At 47.3% G+C, this 19805-nt stretch overlaps 1 protein-coding gene across 3 annotated transcripts in view; it reads right to left on the bottom strand.

The window, feature by feature from the left end:
• Positions 1 to 19805, bottom strand: part of TNN (tenascin N) — a 63691-nt gene that overhangs the window by 22660 nt on the left and 21226 nt on the right. The window contains exons 7-13 of one of the 3 annotated variants that reach the window (XM_053209827.1): positions 14072 to 14335; positions 10536 to 10799; positions 7778 to 8041; positions 6853 to 7116; positions 4836 to 5099; positions 3916 to 4179; positions 2517 to 2780 (exon numbers count right to left, since the gene is read on the bottom strand). In XM_053209827.1, coding sequence (XP_053065802.1) covers positions 2517 to 2780; positions 3916 to 4179; positions 4836 to 5099; positions 6853 to 7116; positions 7778 to 8041; positions 10536 to 10799; positions 14072 to 14335 — 1848 coding nt within the window. The remainder of the gene's footprint in view (positions 1 to 2516; positions 2781 to 3915; positions 4180 to 4835; positions 5100 to 6852; positions 7117 to 7777; positions 8042 to 10535; positions 10800 to 14071; positions 14336 to 19805) is intronic. The other 2 variants (XM_053209828.1, XM_053209829.1) reach the window with 2 other exon arrangements.

Raw genomic sequence — 19805 nt, forward strand, 5'->3', positions numbered from 1 at the left:
TCCCTGTGTTAAAACGCAGACAAACCCCTCTCTGCTCTGAACTTTGAAGCCTCCCGCCTTCTAAAGGACTCTGCTCCTTTTCATCTGCCCTCTCTCCAGCACCATCAGCCTCTCCCACTCTCCCACCCCTCTGCACGCCTCAGCCCACGGACTTCTCGGGAGAGCGGTCTGCATGCCTCCACTATCAGTCCGCCCCTCACATCCACTCCTCGAGCAGTGAAGTTTGGCAATTTTTGACACCACGTCACCGACCCCACTAGTATAGGTCACCACCGACTCTGCACTGCCAGATCCGATGGACGCTCGCCACCCCCAGAGGCGTTTGGCAGAGCTGATCCACTCCCTCTGTCTTAAATGCTCTCGGCTCTTGACTGGCGTGACTACACCCTCCTCTGGTTTTCTCCTAACTGCCCGACCCCTTCTCCATCTCCTTTGTCGGCAACCTGGAAACATGGGGCACCAAGGCCCCCGTCTTCCTCTCTACACCTCTCCCTAAGCGAACCCATCCACGTCCGTGGGTCTGAACGCCAACCAATGCTCTCGGCTCCCTGATACACGAGCCCCTGGCTTGCATCCACAACCATATACCCAGCACAGCACTTAGCCTATGTTGGACACTCGACCAATATTTGTAGGATCGATGAATAAATCAATTAGCCAAGGAATCGCACAAGTTTCTCCAGCTTAAATGTCTAAAAGTCTTAACATCCCCCCCCCACACACCGAGCCTATTTATCTCTGAGCCTCCCCTCTCCGAAAATGATGCCCCAACCTTCCATGTTGCTCAAGCCAGAAACCCCGGTCTTACCTGATTCGTTTTCTTCCTGCCCCACACCTCATCCATCAACAAATACTGCCATTTATAACTCCAAAATATGTGCTCAGATACTCCCTCTCCTCTTTCCCAATGGCCATCATCACCTCTTGCCCGGATTTTACACTAGAGTCTTCATTAACCCTCCTAACGCTACCCTTGTCACGTCCTCTGTTTATTCTCTTCACTGCGGCCTGAATAAACTGTTTTAAACAAATATGACATCGTGTTGCTCTTCTTCTAACAAATGTAACCTTCCTTCAGGCACGTGGGGTCCTGTGTGAGTGACCCTGCCTCCTTCCCACCCGCCCCACATCACCTCCTCTCTCGCCCTCTGCGCTCCAGCAACACCAGCCCCCTTGCGGTCCCGTGTCCATCTCAGCTGCTGCAGCTTAGGGCCGTCAGGTGCACTCTTCCCTCAGCCAGAAGCGGCTAGTTTTCTCCAATAGCCATCCTCCCCTTCTTCCGTAAGCATACTGTCCAGCGGATCTCTCTGTAATGATGGAAGTACTCTGCCCTGTCCAATACAGTGGCCATTAGAAACGTGGCTCTGGACCATCTGAAATGTGGGGTGTCCAACTTTGAAAATAATTTAGTTGCTTTTAATTAATTAAAATTTAAGCTGCCACAGGCAGCCAGGGGCTACTGAATTGGAGAGGACGGTCTAACAGAAGGGTAAGGTGGGCACATGATCACCCAGCCGAAGACTCCGTTTCCCAGCCTTTCCTGTAGTGAGGTCTGGCACCGTGCCTTGGGTCTGGCCAGTGGAACACGAGAAGAACTAAAGGACGCATGCAGTGTTCCAGTCGTGTCCTTCCCTTTCCCAGGTCCCTTTCCACTTCTGGAATGAGGACAGATGACCACACAGACGAAGGCAACCCCCTAGGGATGACGGAACACAATACCAAAGGAGCCGGGGTCTCCTGTGCCGTGGGGCTACCTCATCAGCCCTGGGCCACTTCTACTCTGCCCACTCCACGAGAGAAGAGTAAGCTTCTTTCTTGTTTAAGGATATGTTATTTGGATGTTTCTGTCTATATGTATCTTAACCAGGATTCGTTCCATCCCGTCTAAGAAACACCCCTACCCTGCTATTCTTTATACCTGTGCCAGGTACATCTCCTTCATAGAACTTATCATAATTATAGTTACCAGTTGGTTTCCTTGTTGATTGTCTTTCCCACTGGACTGCAAGACAGCAGGAATCATATTTGTTTTGGTGCCACTGGATCGCAGGCCTGGCCTTCGGAAAATGCTCACCAAAACTTAGCGTAGGCCGAAATGAACACAGAGCTCCAACCTCCAAGGAAACACTTATTCCTCTAAACTACACACCATCTATTAAGGCAAACCCACAGAAAACAGCTTTGCCACAAAACAGTTCTCTAATCCAGTGCTTTTTCAGAATTTTATGTTGTTTTTACCATTCTATAATTTTTTATCACTGAGAAGCAGAGCTGTTAAAACACAAGCCTGGGGAAAGAGTTTTAAGACCTTCACAGGACTGTTCAGTATGTACCCCATAACTATGCTTTGATTTTTTTTTTTTTTTTTTTTTTTGGTACGGGAATGAGGTTTTTTCCAACAAACCTGCCTAAAACAGTCCCTGAGTCACAGACCCAAAAGGCAGCAGTGGTATAATTCAGCAGCAGCATCAACCCCTAGTGATGACCCCAGTTTCTGTTCTCCTCCCTCCTGTTACCTGTGGGGGCCATGGTGTCCGCCTTCTTGCTCTCCCGGGCCCCCTTCTGGGCCCACACCTGGACCGTGTACTCCACGCCCGGCCTCAGGCCCGTCAGCACGGTGCTGCTCTGCTCCTTCCCAACCGGCACCTCCCCGGTGTCTCCATCGGCAGACGTGTAGCGCACCATGTACCTGTTGATGACGGCCTGCACCGGGTCCCAGGAGACGGTGGCCGTGTTCTCCGTCACCCGGTCGGTCACCAGGTTTTGGGGGCTGTCAATGTCTAAAAGGAAAAGTACTCATCAACGTGCACTAGTTATAGGCCACAGAGTGCAGAAACTCACATCGTTTTGCTTGGAATGAGGCCCTTTCATGTTACGTGGTCTTTCCGTCACCTACGCTCTAACTGCTTCACTAACGTATGTCTTCTCTAACCAGACAGAGTTGGGCTCCTCAAGCAGAAAGCACAGTAACCCAAAATCTGCAAATCTACACTATTACCTTTACCAAGAGTATAACAAAACAAATCTCATTATTGATTTGGGAAGCGTATATCAAACTCCCACTATGTGCAAGGCATGGTGTTATGTGGCGTTCAGGGTTCAGCTGAAGACACAGTCCATGCTCACAAGCAGTAATCATTTTGTTTCTAGCATCATGTCAATGGAGACTTCTGATCTCATCCAAGATGATTCTAATAACTAGATGCAAATGTCAGCTCCTAGAGGAAGAGGGCAGCGACCATATCTCCTCTGGGTTGCCACAGCCTCGTAGAGAACACAGCACATGGTAAATGCTCAACACACATTGCTGAGTGGATCAGCCAAATGAAGACAAGTTTTAATATGCTTTACACATCATAGATGCACTTGTAATGCTGGTTGGCTGGTTAAATCACTACAGAAATACGGCCAAACATCTCTTTCCCAATAAAATTAAAATATAACATATAAGTTACCCTTATCCTCAAAACCAGATTATCATGATTCATTCATGCTAAAGCACACCACATAGATCAACTTGCTCTGGTAGATGTAAAGTCTATTTTATAAAGTTGAGTTATCAACATATTATTTAATAATATTAACAACATTTGATTTTCATTTTCTCCTCCCACTCAAAACACAAGGACAGACCCTTAATGCTGTCCACAGTGAAATATCCACGCACTCAGAGCAGGAGCAGCTGGACACTACCATCCAATCACGGCAAAACTGCACTTTGGAAACTGCCACAGGGGACTGACTTGTAAGGAAACCAGTTAAAGGGACGTGAGAGGTGGTGTGTGCAGTCTCTTATGAAAGGACACTATTCTGCTCTTCTATAAGTCATTGATTCTTCCAGGGTCAAACAGGAAAACAACTCTTGACCAGCCACAGGCTTAGGCCTTACATTCTCAAAGAACAAGGCTCCATTACCTGTCGGGGCCATGGTGTCCGCCTTCTTGCTCTCCCGGGCCCCCTTCTGGGCCCACACCTGGACCGTGTACTCCACACCCGGCCTCAGGCCCGTCAGCACGGTGCTGCTCTGCTCCTTCCCCACCGGCACCTCCCCGGTGTCTCCATCGGCGGACACGTAGCGCACCATGTACCTGTCGATGACGGCCTGCACCGGGTCCCAGGAGACGGTGGCCGTGTTCTCTGTCACCCGGTCGGTCACCAGGTTTTGGGGGCTGTCAATGTCTTTAAAAAAGATATTTGGAAAGCCTAAGCTTTGAAGCCATGGAAGAGATACCCACCACCCACCACTCTCATTTCATCTTCTAGAACTCTCTTAGCCCAAAGCAATGGTATTCCCGTCCAGAATCTGCTGGGAGTCAAGGGAGAAAGGAACCCCAGTTCTCAATTTCAAAAGACTACACATTGTAAGCTTAACATACTCTTTTGGCTTTTAGCTCCCTAAAATATATGAGGAACGACATCTTCTTAACAACATTATGTCACATCACAACAGTCATTAAACATCTGCCATGACGTTCAGGGTACCTAGTTTATCATTTTATCATGGGCTGCTTCACGGGCAATCATTCTAAAAGTATTATCACAAGCATTGCAACGATCAGAGCCTATAAACATCTTTGCTGAGTCCGCTAAAAACATGGCCACCGCCATGTTTCTCCCTTCCTGTGGGCTGAGTGGTTTCGTGAGCAGCTCACCACAACCAGGCAGAGAGAGCTACCAACTACCACCTCGCTGAGGTCACTACTAGGACTCACTGTCCTTTTTGGTCTCTGTGACTTTCTCTGCAAAGTCTCTCATCTCAGGCCGCCTCTTGGGTATCATGCACACTCAAATCCGCATGCTCAAAATTCAATTCTGATTGATCTTTTTCTTATTACCTGTTGGGGCCGTGGTGTTGGCTTTCTTGCTCTCCCGGGCCCCCTTCTGGGCCCACACCTGGACCGTGTACTCCACGCCCGGCCTCAGGCCCGTCAGCACGGTGCTGCTCTGCTCCTTCCCCACCGGCACCTCCCCGGTGTTTCCATCGGCGGACGTGTAGTGCACCATGTACCTGTCGATGACGGCCTGCACCGGGTCCCAGGAGACGGTGGCCGTGTTCTCTGTCACCCGGTCGGTCACCAGGTTTGTTGGGCTGTCAATGTCTGAAAGGAAAGTTAAAGCGCACCATTAATAAGCACCGAAGAGGGAGACCGTGTTGCTTGAAGGGAGGCAGTTTCCTGGTCTTGTGGTTTTCCCATGTCCTGTCAGTTTTCAGGTGTGTCACCAAGACCGAACTTCTCTCCACAGCTAGACTCTTGGATCCTCAAGAAGGCAGCACAGGATAATGGAATGAGCAGGAGTATCCAGAGTCAGAAGAGCTAGTTTGCAGTTTCAGCCCAGAGATGCAGAGCAGAGGGGCAGGAAAAGCCCTGAGCAGAGCCAACAGACTGGGGATATAGGCCCAGCTCTGCCATCAGCCAGCCATGGCCCTGGACAGCTAGCACTGCTGTCCCCAGCTGAACCTCAGTTCCTGCTTTGTAAAATATGGGCCTTACTAAATAGATACGAAGGTACCATAATATGCAATGAATATGCCACAAATCTGACTCCATGAATCATCAGCTGACTTTGTGACTTGTAAAAATCATTCACTTCTTTGTATTTGAGGTTTCTTAACTATAAAATGGGGATATTGATTCCTGCTCTACCCATCTCACCAAATACCTCTGAGGACGAAGCAATTGAAGAATATAACCCTCATTCATTGCTAGTGGGTATATAAAATACTGCCACCATTCTGGGAATAACTTGGCCATTCCTCAAAAAGTGAAACACAGAGTTATCATATGACCCAGCAATTCCACTCCTAGGTATATACCCAAATGAACTGAAAGCATATGCCCACACAAAAAGTTGTACCATAAACACTCATAGTAACCCTATTCACAATAGCTAAAAAGTGGAAAAAGCACAAATGCTTATCAAGTGACAAATGGATAAACAATGTGTTACATCCATACAATGGAATATTATTTGGCAAGAAAATAAAGTACCCATACATGCTCCAACATGGATGAAATTTGAAAATATTATGTGTAGTTAATAAAGCCAGTCACGAAAGACCACATGCTGTGTGAATCCATTTATATGAAATGTCCAGAATAAGGACCTTCTGTCTCTATAGAGACAGAAAGTAATAGTTTCCTAGGGCTGGGGGGAGTGGGGGCAGGAGGCACTATTAACGGACATGGGGTTTCTTTCTGGAGTGATGACAATATTCTGATTAGATAATAGTGATGGTTGTAGAACTCTGTAGATACACTAAAAACCACTGAACTATATGCTTTAAAAGAGTACATTGTATAGAAAGTAAATCATATCTCAATAAGTCTGTTCTTAAAAAATGAGGACACAGAGATGAATGAGCTTTAAAAATTATGAACTGTTACAGGATGTAAGTGCAACTTTAGGATCCTGAGAACGGAGCACACAGTGCTTCAGAGAGGATTTATCCCCTAAGAAAACAATAACCCTTCCTTGCTTCAAAAAGATCAGAGTGAAAAAAACACTTCCCTAAAGTACTAGGCTCGCAGATCCTAACATATATGGTTTCTTTATATCTTTTCCCTCTTAAGACAAAACATTTCAACGATTGAGTACAAATCAGAGGAACAGTGGGTAGATGGGACCGATCACCATCTATCTTTATAAGACCAAAGTATGAGGCCAATATGAGCTCCTTATTTGGAGGTAATGTGTAAAAGGAAGGTGAGGGATGGTGTGTGCAATCTCCACAAAGGGACACTATCCTGCTCTTCCATAAATCATCTAGTCCACCAGTGTCAAAGCAGGAAAACAAAACTTGATTAGCCATAGGTTGAGGTCTTACATTCTCAAAGAACAAGGCTCCGTTACCTGTCGGGGCCATGGTGTCCGCCTTCTTGCTCTCCCGGGCCCCCTTCTGGGCCCACACCTGGACCGTGTACTCCACGCCCGGCCTCAGGCCCGTCAGCACGGTGCTGCTCTGCTCCTTCCCCACCGGCACCTCCCCGGTGTCTCCATCGGCGGACACGTAGCGCACCATGTACCTGTCGATGACGGCCTGCACCGGGTCCCAGGAGACGGTGGCCGTGTTCTCTGTCACCCGGTCGGTCACCAGGTTTTGGGGGCTGTCAATGTCTTTAAAAAAGATATTTGGAAAGCCTAAGCTTTGAAGCCATGGAAGAGATACCTACCACCCACCACTCTCATTTCATCTTCTAGAACTCTCTTAGCACAAGGCAATGGTATTCCCATCCAGAATCTGCTGGGAGTCAAGGGAGAAAGGAACCCCAGGTCCCAATTTCAAAAGACTACACATTGTAAGCTTAACATACTCTTTTGGCTTTTAGCTCCCTAAAATATATGAGGAACGACATCTTCTTAACAACATTATGTCACATCACAACAGTCATTAAACATCTGCCATGACGTTCAGGGTACCTAGTTTATCATTTTATCATGGGCTGCTTCACGGGCAATCATTCTAAAAGTATTATCACAAGCATTGCAACGATCAGAGCCTATAAACATCTTTGCTGAGTCCGCTGAAAACATGGCCACTGCATAGCTTTATTTCTCCCTTCCTGTGGGCTGAGTGGTTTCGTGAGCAGCTCACCACAACCAGGCAGAGAGAGCTACCAACTACCACCTCGCTGAGGTCACTACTAGGACTCACTGTCCTTTTTGGTCTCTGTGACTTTCTCTGCAAAGTCTCTCATCTCAGGCCGCCTCTTGGGTATCATGCACACTCAAATCCGCATGCTCAAAATTCAATTCTGATTGATCTTTTTCTTATTACCTGTTGGGGCCGTGGTGTTGGCTTTCTTGCTCTCCCGGGCCCCCTTCTGGGCCCACACCTGGACCGTGTACTCCACGCCCGGCCTCAGGCCCGTCAGCACGGTGCTGCTCTGCTCCTTCCCCACCGGCACCTCCCCGGTGTCTCCATCGGCGGACGTGTAGTGCACCATGTACCTGTCGATGACGGCCTGCACCGGGTCCCAGGAGACGGTGGCCGTGTTCTCTGTCACCCGGTCGGTCACCAGGTTTGTTGGGCTGTCAATGTCTGAAAGGAAAGTTAAAGCACACCATTAACAAGCACCGAAGAGGGAGACCGTGTTGCTTGAAGGGAGGCAGTTTCCTGGTCTTGTGGTTTTCCCATGTCCTATGTCAGTTTTCAATTGTTTCAGGGACATAGACCTTCTCTCCACAGCTGGCCTCTTGGATCCTCGAAAAGGCAGCACACGACAGCAGGATAAGCACTAGATCCAAGTCAGAAAAGCTGTGGTCCTGCACATCTCAATGGTCTCTGGCTGGGCCTCAGCCTCATCACCTGCAAATCTGGGGTTCAGGTCAGATAGACTTTAATGTTCTTTTGAGCACTAATGTTCCATGCATACATCTAATTTCATAAATTACTAACTTGTTTCATGACCTTGGACGGCTCACCTCACCTCTATGCATGGATAAAATAGGACTGTTAATAGTTATTGTAAATATTTCACTGGATGGCTCTGAAAACCAAGACAAAAAATACCATGTAAAAAGGGGCCTTGAAAATACTGAAGTATTACAGTGTCTGCAGAATAAAAAAAGCAGGACAAGATATTAGTGTATAGCCTGGAAACTAGCTGTATTAAATGAGTTAACAATACGCCCTTTGTGACAACTCTTGGCACAGAGTAGATGCCCAATGACCATAAGCTATTATTGATATCACCTTGCTGATATTTTATGAGTGAAGAAGATTATGCTCCTCCAAACTATACACAGAGAAGATATTCAAAAATGCAGTCACCAAGAAAATAACAACATGTCTTTGTTCCAAATAGTTTATTGCAAAAGTCGTTTCCCTAAAGTCTTTGCCTCTAGGTCGTGTCACATATGTGCAATAGTATGTTCAAGCAGGACTCCTCTTATCTTGGTTTGGGCTGTGACTCCAAGAAAACTGGTATCTACATTCCAATCTGAAAGCCCACAGTCAAAGTAGGACCAACAGTCCCGTGGCCCTTAGCTGGCCAAACCATCTCCAGACAATGAAAGAGGTTGGAGAGGCCAAAGGGATGGGACTTCAAGAAGTGGATTTCTTTGGGCAGAGTTACACTGAGTTTCATGGGTGAGACCCAAACCTCAAATGGGCAAGTGTTCTCAATCAGGAATGATTGGCAATATCTGGAGACCTACTTGGTTGTCACAACTCGGTGTGGGATGCAGAGGCTACTGGAGTCTAATGGGTAGAGGCCAGGGATGCTGTTAAACAGCATACGGTGCCTGAGACCAACCCCTGCAACAAAGATTTCTCCAGCCAAATATTTCACTAGTGCCAAGACTGAGAAACTCTGCCCAACACTTGGGGAACACCGTAGGCTGGTGTCTGACATGTATCTAAAATACCTAAGGGGTGAGAAAATGGCTGTTTGCTCTGATAGAGAGCATTGCAAAAGAACCATGTAACTAGTTAATGGATTAAAGGATGCCTGCATATGCCCTGCAGACCAGACATGGACCAAGGAAAGAAGAGCCCACCTGGGATTATTTTAGAAGCTGTCCAAGACACTCAGCCAGAGGGGCGAGGTGATGCCACCAGAAAGGCACTGGAGTGCACCCCACATGTGTAGGCAGAGGAAGGGGAGTAGGTGACCAGCAGGAGAGATGCATCTGTCACAGGATCACTATGATGACAGCTCAGAGTGTAAGAGGGTCCCTGAAGAATGCACAGAAGTGCTCCACGAGGGAAACATTAGCTTTAACACTGGTCAGGCCCCATGACAGGCTCAGGGCAGCTGTGAAGGTTATAGTAAAGCAGGACCCCTTACCTCGCCTTCTCCTGACCCCTGGCCTCTCTCCAAGCTGTACCAAACATAAATGGGCCAGAAACTACAGTTAGCATGCTAGAAGGAGGGTGTCTGAAGTATAAGAAGGGAAATACAAGAGCAGTTGAGCAGACCCCCCTTCCCATGGCAGATAGTTAGCCCGCAAATGGCCCACACCAGTGGAGAGGAGAAGACTTAACTTTAAATGAAGTATTGATATAGACATTTTAATTACTAAAATGATATGTGTTGAGGACTAAAAATGACTAGATACTTGCTTATTTTTAGCTAATAGAGCATTATTATTATCTCTGCCTAAAACATTCATCCGAAGGGCAGAAATAAAAAACAAGCTCCAAGAAAGGGTTTAAACAGGTGAAGAGGGAAAACAAAGTTGGTTTGGGATCACAGTCCGGCTCCCCCCACATGGAAGGCACTTGTGCTTTCATCCCGTTTAGTCCGTATCAGGTGAGGCACTTCGTGTGTTCACAACACGGAAGATGCACAGGCAGAGAACAAAGGACCACAAGCAATCACATCAATCTTTAAAGACCAAAGTTTGAAGGCCGCAAGATGAGCTGTGCATTCTACGAGAAGCCATCAAATAGAAGTAAGGCATACAATGAACTCTATAAGCACACCATTGCACTCTGTAAAACCTCCCTTTCTGCCAAGGTCACAGAAGGAAAACCAACTGAAACAGACATGAGTTTAGCAGTGACACAGGGATGATGCATGCTCCGTTACCTGTCGGGGCCGTGGTGTCGGCCTTCTTGCCCTCTCGGGTCCCCTTCTGGGCCCACACCTGGACCGTGTACTCCACGCCCGGCCTCAGGCCCGTCAGCACGGCGCTGCTCTGCTCCTTCCCCACAGGCACCTCCCCGGTGTCTCCATCGGCAGACGTGTAGCGCACCATGTACCTGTCGATGACGGCCTGCACTGGGTCCCAGGAGACGGTGGCCGTGTTCTCTGTCACCCGGTCGGTCACCAGGTTTTGGGGGCTGTCAATGTCTTTAAGAGAGATGAAAGAAATGTAACATTTACCAACTCTCTGGTTCCAGAGAGGCCAGCACATACACAGACAAAATGATGATCTCAACAAATTTCAGAATCTGTTATGTGCCAGTGATTGGGATAACTTAAGGGTTTAATTAAGCAAGTGGTCTGAAATTCCAAGAATGAGCTAATAGCATGTAAGGAGACATAGGGTTTTCAGACAAAGCCAAAACAGTCTCAGCTCTATAAACTTTACCCACAAGTAGACTCTGGATTTTAAAAAAATTGGTCTTCATATACAAATTTCTCCATTACCCTGGGTTTATATAATACACTCTTTGAGTTCTGATTCCCTGTACCTGAAAGCAATTATACTTCAGTAAATCTCTGCAGTGGCTCTAATATTTTATTTGGGAATAAAAATATCCTGAAAGTAGGAGCTGTTAGTTCTTTCCATATAAAACATTATGCCTACAGCCAGAGCACCAGAAGACTTCAACTGATGGTCTTTGAGGTCTGGGCTGATAAAAAAAAAAAAAAATAATAATCCTACTTGGGTAGGAATCTGTCTGGGTTTCAATACAGTTAAACTGGGTTGGAATCTGGGCACCGTTTCTTAGTTGCTGACTTTGGACAGACTCCAAATTTAAGTCTCCATCTCCTCATCTCCACAAAGAAGGAAATACCAGTACCTACCTCACAGGTTACGACAAATCACAGATGAGATATTCACATGGAAAAATGCTTGAATATAAGCTCTTTGTTATTACAAGTGTCATTCGAGGCACGAAATTCCCCCCTTTCTCCTTGAAATGTGAACCTCTGAGTCAGAAATCCAAGTAGTTGGGTACATGATTAGCAATGCCTTTATGATCCTGTTTCAAAAACCACTTCCTCAAAATGGCTGAGCTTTCCGTAACAGCAACTGCATCTCAAGCCCGTGCCCCACTGCTCGACATGCATGGCCAGGCCAGCGGGATGGAGCACACAGCCAAGGAGACAACTTGCCTTGAGGAGCAAAGACATACAAGGGGGAGTTTCGTTCTGGGATTCTGAGCTGGCTTTGATGCTGCCGCCCCATCCTTCATGACTCCCCTCTGTCCACCACCAACACCACTTAAGATTGTTAAGAGACTTGCATATTAAAAATAAGACACAACCAGCCCATCCTATCCTTACATCTTATGCCTTATGCTGCCCGCCCCCCGCCCAGCAGCTGAGGTGCTAACTCACACCACCGCCACCTGAGAGCGGGGAAGATTCTTCTCTATTCCAGCTTCCACCATCTTAAAAAGACTGACCCACAGGTCTCCCTTTCACAACACTCAAAATCCTAGAAAACAGAAAGCCTTGTGTAATATAAACCAGGAGTTGGCAATTTACAACGCATGGGCCAAATCTGACCCACTGCCTATTTTTATAAAGTTTCATTGAACACAGTCATACCAGGTCATTTATATACTCTCCATGGCTGTTTTCACATTTCAATGGCGGAGCTGAATAGTTGTATCAGAGACAGCATGGTCCCCAAAGCTGAAAACATGGACTATCTGGCCCCTCACAGAAAGTCTGCTAGTTTAAACAAATCTAGATCTCACCCTCCTTACTGGCAACTTCTCCTTCCCCTGGAGGAGATAAGGCCCACCTGGACCCAGGAGGCTACATGCCATTAAATACTTCAAGGGCTAGGGGCACCTGGGTGGCTCAGTCCATTCAGCATACGATTCTTGGTTTCAGCTCAGTTCATGATCCCACAGTTCATAGGTCCGGGCCCCCCCCCAGCCCCCACCGCTGCCAGCACAGAGCCTGCTTGGGATTCTCTCTCTCCCTCTCTTTGCCCCTCCTTCACTCACACTGTCTCTGTCTCTCTCAAAATAAACTTTAAACAAACAAACAAACAAATAAATGAAAAAATAACCAAAAACTTCAAGGGCTGTTTGCTGATTAGCATTTGCTATGGACTGAATATTTGTGCTCCCCTCCAACTCCCAGGTTGAAGCCCTAACCACCAATTTGCTGGTATTTGGAGGTAATTAGGTTTAGGTGAGGTCGTGGGGGTGGGTTCCCTATGGTGGCATCAGTGCCTCACAAGAAGAGACCTGAGTTTCTTCTCTCTGCCCTATAAAGGTGTAGGAAGAAGGTAGCCATCTATTAGCCAAGAAGAGGGTTCTCACCATGAACTGAATCGGCCAGTGCCCAGATCATGGAGCTTTCCAGGCTCCAAGATTGTGAGAAATAAACCTCTTTTGTTTAAGCCCCCAGTCTATGATATTCTGTTATAGCAGCCAGAGCAGACTAAGACACATTCTAAGAAATAATCTCTACTACCGCTCACGTAGCCCTTGCTATATGTCGGGCACTTACATGAATTCACTCATGCAACCCTCACAACAACTCTTTGATGTAAATACTCATATGCCCCATTTTACAGACAAGAATGTGAGGAACAGAGGTCAGCTGACTTGCCCAAAGTCCCTCAGCTACTAAATGGCAGAGCTGGGATTAAAACTTGGACAGTCAAGCTTCTGAATCCACATTCCTAACTAATTAATGGCTTCTCTGGGCACCTCTGTACTAAGTGACTGTCCAGAATGGAGCCCAGTGAATAAGTAAATCCTTTTCTAGGATTCCTGTCAAGTGTCTGCAACCTCAAGCAGCCTCCAGGATTAGACTGCTCTGGACTCAGGGACAGTACCAGCGGAGGGTTTAAACACAAAGCAGGTGTGGGATACGCTCCCCTGCAGCCTCAGGACATCTGCAAACCCAAGCTGGGCCGAAGGCGGGCTATATTTCACAGCCGGGTGAAATATAGGGACCCATATGGTTTCTGAAAGCTTAAAGGCAGAATCAGTACATTCGGTGACTGTTGACTCAGGATGCAAACCATTTCCATGGTCTGAAAGAGAGCTCCAGATTATAAGCAAAGTGCCTGTACAGCCACTGCAAACTGAGATAAGCATTCAAATTCACTGTCAGCCAAATGTTTTGAGTTTTAACGTCCAAAAAAATGAAAATTAGGAAGTGTTATTCTTCTCTGAGAGAGTTGCATATGGAATTCTAACCCAAATAAGTATGACCTTCTGTGTAACGTAAAAAGGCTGGTCTCTTTTGTTTGAAGTTAAAAGGGGAGAAATCATAATTATGAAATTTGAAATTGCTTTTGCAACCCCCTTCCCCACCCCCGCAAGCAAAAGAGCTGATGCTAGGTGGGCATCGGACTCCTGATTCAAAAATCAGCCTCCTCCCTGCTGTGAGGAAATCTGTTTAGGCTCCCGTTCCTCTGTTACCTGTGAGGGCCTTGGTGTCGGCCTTCTTGCTCTCCTGGCTGCCCCTCTCGGCCCACACGTAGACTCTGTACGCCTCTCCCGGCTTCAGGCCCGTCAGGACGGTGCTGCTCTGCTCCCTGGGCACCGCCATGTCCCTGGTGTCCCCATCAGCAGAGGTGTAGCGCACCACGTACTTGTCTACGACAGCCTGGACTGGGGTCCAGGAGACTACCGCTGTGTCTTCTGTCACTCGGTCGGTGACCACGTTGGTTGGGCTATCGATTTCTTCATAAAAATATACGAGAAAGAAAAGTTAGAGAAGACGTTTGGCTGGCCAAAATCACAGGGGCTTAAAGATCTAGTTCATTCAGGTGACCGAGTTCCATGGTCCATACAATGCAAGAGGGTCTCTCCATCATCTGTGACAGGTGGACAGCTGGCAGAGCTCTACTTGAACTGTAGGCTGAGAAAGGGCTCCCTGATGGACAAAACAATCCCTTCCATTTTGAGACCAATGAGCACGTTAGACAAGACTCCTGCAAATGCAGTCACATGAAATGGAACTTCTTCAAGAGGCATATGGAATACACCTAATGCTTCTTCTGGGAGACCCTCCAGCAGGTGTTCAAGAATAGTAACCATTCTCCTTCCTAACTCTCCTCAAGTCAAAACAGCTTCATCTCTCCAATGTCTGTATTTATAGGTTATTAACTTTTGTATCATTATATCATATCATATCATGCCATACCATATCATATCATATTATACTTTCAAATTACAGTTTCTAGACCTGGCACTTACATCTGGACATGCTTTCTTTCCCTTGATCAAAGAAAAATCCCCAAAACTCAGTCCATTCATTCAACAATTCACTGACCATCCGTTTCATGCCAGGGAATATAATGGCACTCAGGAGTCACCAATGAACAAAACAATCAGAAATCCCTACCTATGCAAGGTTGATGTTCTAGAAGGACGAACCGAGAACAACATACCCCTCCATGTCCTAGACACTGTTCCCTCAATAACATATCTTCAGCCCACAGCCTCAGAAAATCCCTATGCTTTTCAACACGTGTCCCTGCTGACCCAGGGGTTGTCAACATTGGGCACCTCCTCAGTATCACCTGCAGAGAGCTCATTTCAAGTCTCAGATATGCGCTGACATCTCTGCTGAAAAAACAAATAAGCAAGACTCCTCAGGTAATTCTGATGCACAGCCAAGGCTGAGAATCCCACATTGAGCCACATCTTCCCCATTTAAGATGCATATAAAATACATCTCCAATGTTTATTCTTGTTATATTTCACCTTATGGACTTCATTTATAATTTAGTCTTTCACTCAACATGCTGATTTTCCTTTCTAGCTTATCATTTACAAACCTAATAGGTAAGCATCCGAGTGCAGCATCCGTTCAAGGTCACTGATAAGGGCGCTGCACAGAACAAAGCTGACATTTGGTGCCAAGAACCCTCCCCCCCTGCAGATCTATACCCTTTTGGGGAAAGACACATGAAAACAGGTTCCTCCTCTCAGAAATTTAAGCAGCTTTCCTTCCTCCCCATCCTGCCCTGGTTCTCTTAGCCAAGGGTCCTCCGGCAGAGAAGTTCCGACGCTACAAAGCTGCATTTTTTTCACATCAACTAGGATCAGCTTTCTTGAGCACAATGGCAGTGTCTTCTTTGTGTGCAAGGAAATGAAATATGTTCTGTCACCAGAGACAGTGCATATTTAATAAACCAACTGTCATCAATTGAGTGTATACTAAATGTAAGGTGCTTTTCACACATTACCCTATCAAACCTCATACTAACAACTCAAGGTTATATCAGATTCCTCATGTACTAATTTTGAACATTAATAATGGTTACCATTTTTAGAGCACTAACCATACATCAGGCTCAGAGAGGTTAGATAACTTAGCCAAGGTCACTCAGCTAGTAAATGGTAGTCACACATTCTACAAACGTTCCCTGAGTGCCTAGCTGGAGCTGGGAATTCAGTTTAACTCAGTTATTCATTTTCTATTTTTTTTAATTTTTTGTAATGTTTATTTATTTTTTGAGAGAGACAGAGCACGAGCAGGGGAGGGGCAGAGAGAGACAGAGACACGGAGCTGTCAGCACAGAGCCAGACAAGGGGCTCGAACCCACAAACCTTGAGATCATGACCTGAGCCAAAGTCGGATGCTTAACTGACTGAGCCACCCAGGCGCCCCAGTTTAACTCAGTTTTAAATTAAAGTGAGCCTGCCTGGAGCCTGCTTCAGATTCTGTGTCCCCTGTCTCTCCGCCCCTCCCCTGCCCGCACTCTGTCTCTCAAAAATAAATAAACATTAAAAAAAATTTTTTAAGTGTGCCCCTCCCCCACCAAAAGCTTAGTCAACATGCTAACCCTCCGTACCTCAGCATGTGACCTTACTTGGAAATAGGGTCTTTCTAGAGATAATCAGGTCAAAATGAGGTCATTAGAGTGAGCCTAATCCAGTATGACTGGTGTCCTTATGAAAGGGGGAGTTTGGACACACACACACACACACACACACACAGGGAAGATGATATGAAGAAGCCCACCATGTGCCTAGAATGCCGCATCTGTAAGTCACAGATTGACAAGGATTGCCAACAAACAGCTGAAGCTAGAGGGGTGAGGAAGGACTCTCCCCTACAGCTTTCCAAGAGAGAGCGGAGCCCTGCAGGCACCTTGATCTCAGACTTTGCAGCCTCCACAGCAGGGAGACAATAAATTTCTATTGTTTTAAACCACCCGGTCTTTGGTACTTTGCTACAGCGGCCCTAGGATACGAATACCCTTGACCCCTGAACAATGCAGGAATCAGGCACCTCAATTCTCTTCTGCTCAGTCAAAAATCCACATGTAACTTTTGACTCATGAAAAACTTAACAGCCTGCTGTTGACCAGAAGCCTTACTGATAACACGAACATTCAAGTAACACATATTTTGTATGTTGTATCATATACTGTATTCTTCCAATGATACCTACTTTCCCTTAATTTTTTCAGGATTTCTAGGCTATATTTCTAAACTTTGTCTGGGTTTTTCTAAAGTGTCATGAATCTCAAAAAACTTTTCCAGTATATTTATTGAAAAAAAGCTGCACATAAGTGGACTGGTGCAGTTCAAATCCATGTTAAGGGCCAACTGTCTAAGCAATGAACAGAATAAAGACTCTCTGCTATGGAACTTACATTTTCCTCAAGGAGACAGACGATAAACAAGATGTGATAGTATTAGGAAGCCCAATGAGGCAAGATATAGGGTTAGAAAATGCCGAGCAAAAGCGGTTTGTGAGTTTAGACAGGGAGGTCAGGAAAGAGCCATCTCACTGGGAAGGTAACATTTGAACAAAGACCTAAACGAAATGAGGCAGCGGGCATGTACTGTCTGGGCACCTCATTCCACACAGAAGGAGCAAGTCCAAAGGCCCTGCTCCACATAGCCAGGGAAAAGCAACAGGACAGAGTCAGTGAGGGGCTGAGTGGCTGGAGGTGAGTCCAGGGAGGTAAGGGGCAAGTGGACCGTGGATGGCGTCCAAGGCCACTGTAATGACTGTGGCTTTTGCACTGAATGAGATAAGAAGCCCCTGGGGGTTTTGCACAGAAGAATGGCATGATCTGACCTAAATTATCAAAGGGTCCCTCTGGCTGCCAGAGAGAGTACAGGCTATAGTAGGTCAAGAGTAGAGGTCACCCGGGAGGCTGTCCCAACAGTGCGAGAGAAGACAGGAATGTGAACCCAGTGTGGCAGGGATGAAGTCACGAGAAAGGCTGCACTCGGGAGATTTCAAATGTAAACCTGTCAGAATCTGCCGATGGGGCTGATGTGGGATACAAATCCACGCTTCCATCCATCCATGTTGATTTGAGACCCGAACGATTTGCAGAATGGGGTGACCATTTACAGAGATGGACAGATCTGAGGGAGGGCAGGGTTTTCAGGAGAGGGCGGGGAGAATGGGACCAGGAATCTGCACCCGGACACTTTAAGTGGGAGAGCCCAGCTGTGAACCATTCCTATCTGCCGAAGACCCTGCCTGATACCACTGTGTCTCAGCAGCATTATTGTCAGCCTTTTCTCATGGAAATAATCACAATAAACAAATAGCATCAAGTGTGATCTGGAAGGTTCCTGCCATCTGAATCCATACGCAGCAGGGGACTGGAGCTTGCAGTGACAGCTGGAAACAGTCTCCTACGGTTGCTCTTGGGAGACTGGCTGGGCAGACGTCACGGCAGAGAGCGGTGAAGTCAGGAGCAGACAGTGACAGGGCCTTGTCCCGGGCCTCTGCAGACTTGAGCAGGTTCTAAGAGGATGCTCAAGGGAAAGTGAGCACAAGAGAGAGAACTCGGTCCCCACCCTGGTCCCCCTTTTCTGTGCAAAGCATGATTCTGCACATGACAGGGAAGGAATGAAAAGAGCCTCCGCAGGTGACCCCTCCATCTGGGAAAATCTTGGTAGGTCGACCTTTCACTTGCATGTGTTAGAATAAAGGGGAGCCCCACTTTGGGGTTGCCTGGGTGGCTTAGTCAGTTAGGCATCCGACTTCGGCTCAGGGCATGATCTCACAGTTTGTGAGTTCGAGCCCCAAGTCGGGCTCTGTGCGGAGAGCACAGAGCCTGGAGCCTGCTTGGGATTCTGTGTCTCCCTCCCTCTGCCCCTCCCCTGCTTGTGCTCTCTCAAAAATAAACATAAAAAGTTTAATAAAAAATAAAAATAAAAATGGGGAGCCCCACTCCAGAAGATCTAATCTACAAAACTGAGTATACAGAAGAAGCTAATTAAGAGCTCTAGGCTCAGCAGGAAAGTTTATTCCACTTGGGGTAGGGCATGGCGTGTTCAGTCTCTGCTCAAACACCAACCTCACATGTCCCTGCTCCAGCCCACGGCAACAGGCAATAGCACTGACTCAGGAATGGGGACATTTAGAATGGAAAGTGAGGACAGGGGAAAAGAGCAAGGACACCCTGACAGTCCTGCCTCTTAAAGTCCCTGGTCCTCATCCTCTCCAAAGTGACCCACATCTGCACAACCCAAGGTCCCAGCGGTGCCTCCCACCATCCCTCCCTGCCCCAGGCCAGTGCTTGCCCCAGAGATGCGGGACCCAGGGCACAGGCCTATGCTTTGGGGGGTCAGGGCTGCCTTGTGCACAGCCCTCTCAAGAGCCACCATGCCCATGTGAGTGTAACCAGCCTGGTGCATCTGGTTCCCTCAACAGTCCCGGGGCACTCGAGGAGTGGAGAAGAGCCAGGAAATGCATCTTGACTGTGAAGAGTACGAAGGTGGGAAAGAAAAACAGAATCCTCCCGTGCCAGGGTCAGAGATGTAGCCCAGAGAGGAGATGTGACTTCTCCAAGGTCATGAAGCCAGCTAAGAAGACTGGCCAGCCTCGAACTCAGGACTCTGCCCTTTCTCTCGATCCCCTAACAACACCCTGAGTCAGAAGGAGGGGCTTCGTGGGGCTGCTCCTCTATATGATAAATCTAAGGATGGGAACCAGATGCCACGACACAGAAGCAGGAGGACAGCCCTGGTGTTGGGACCCCGATGGGAGGCCACACTCCTGGTCCAGCTTAGCAGTACCAAAGCCTCCCTCTCTGCCAAGAAGGGATGTGAGGATCATAAGCAGTTTTTTCATGGAACAAAGCCCTCCAGCAGCTGCAGACGCTGGCTGAGTCATAGATGAGTCATGGTGGGAGCCTCAGTGAGGAGACTGGCTCTCCCACCCAGCCCC

The sequence above is a fragment of the Acinonyx jubatus genome, chromosome E4 (assembly GCF_027475565.1).
Source record: "Acinonyx jubatus isolate Ajub_Pintada_27869175 chromosome E4, VMU_Ajub_asm_v1.0, whole genome shotgun sequence".
Lineage (NCBI taxonomy): Eukaryota > Metazoa > Chordata > Mammalia > Carnivora > Felidae > Acinonyx > Acinonyx jubatus.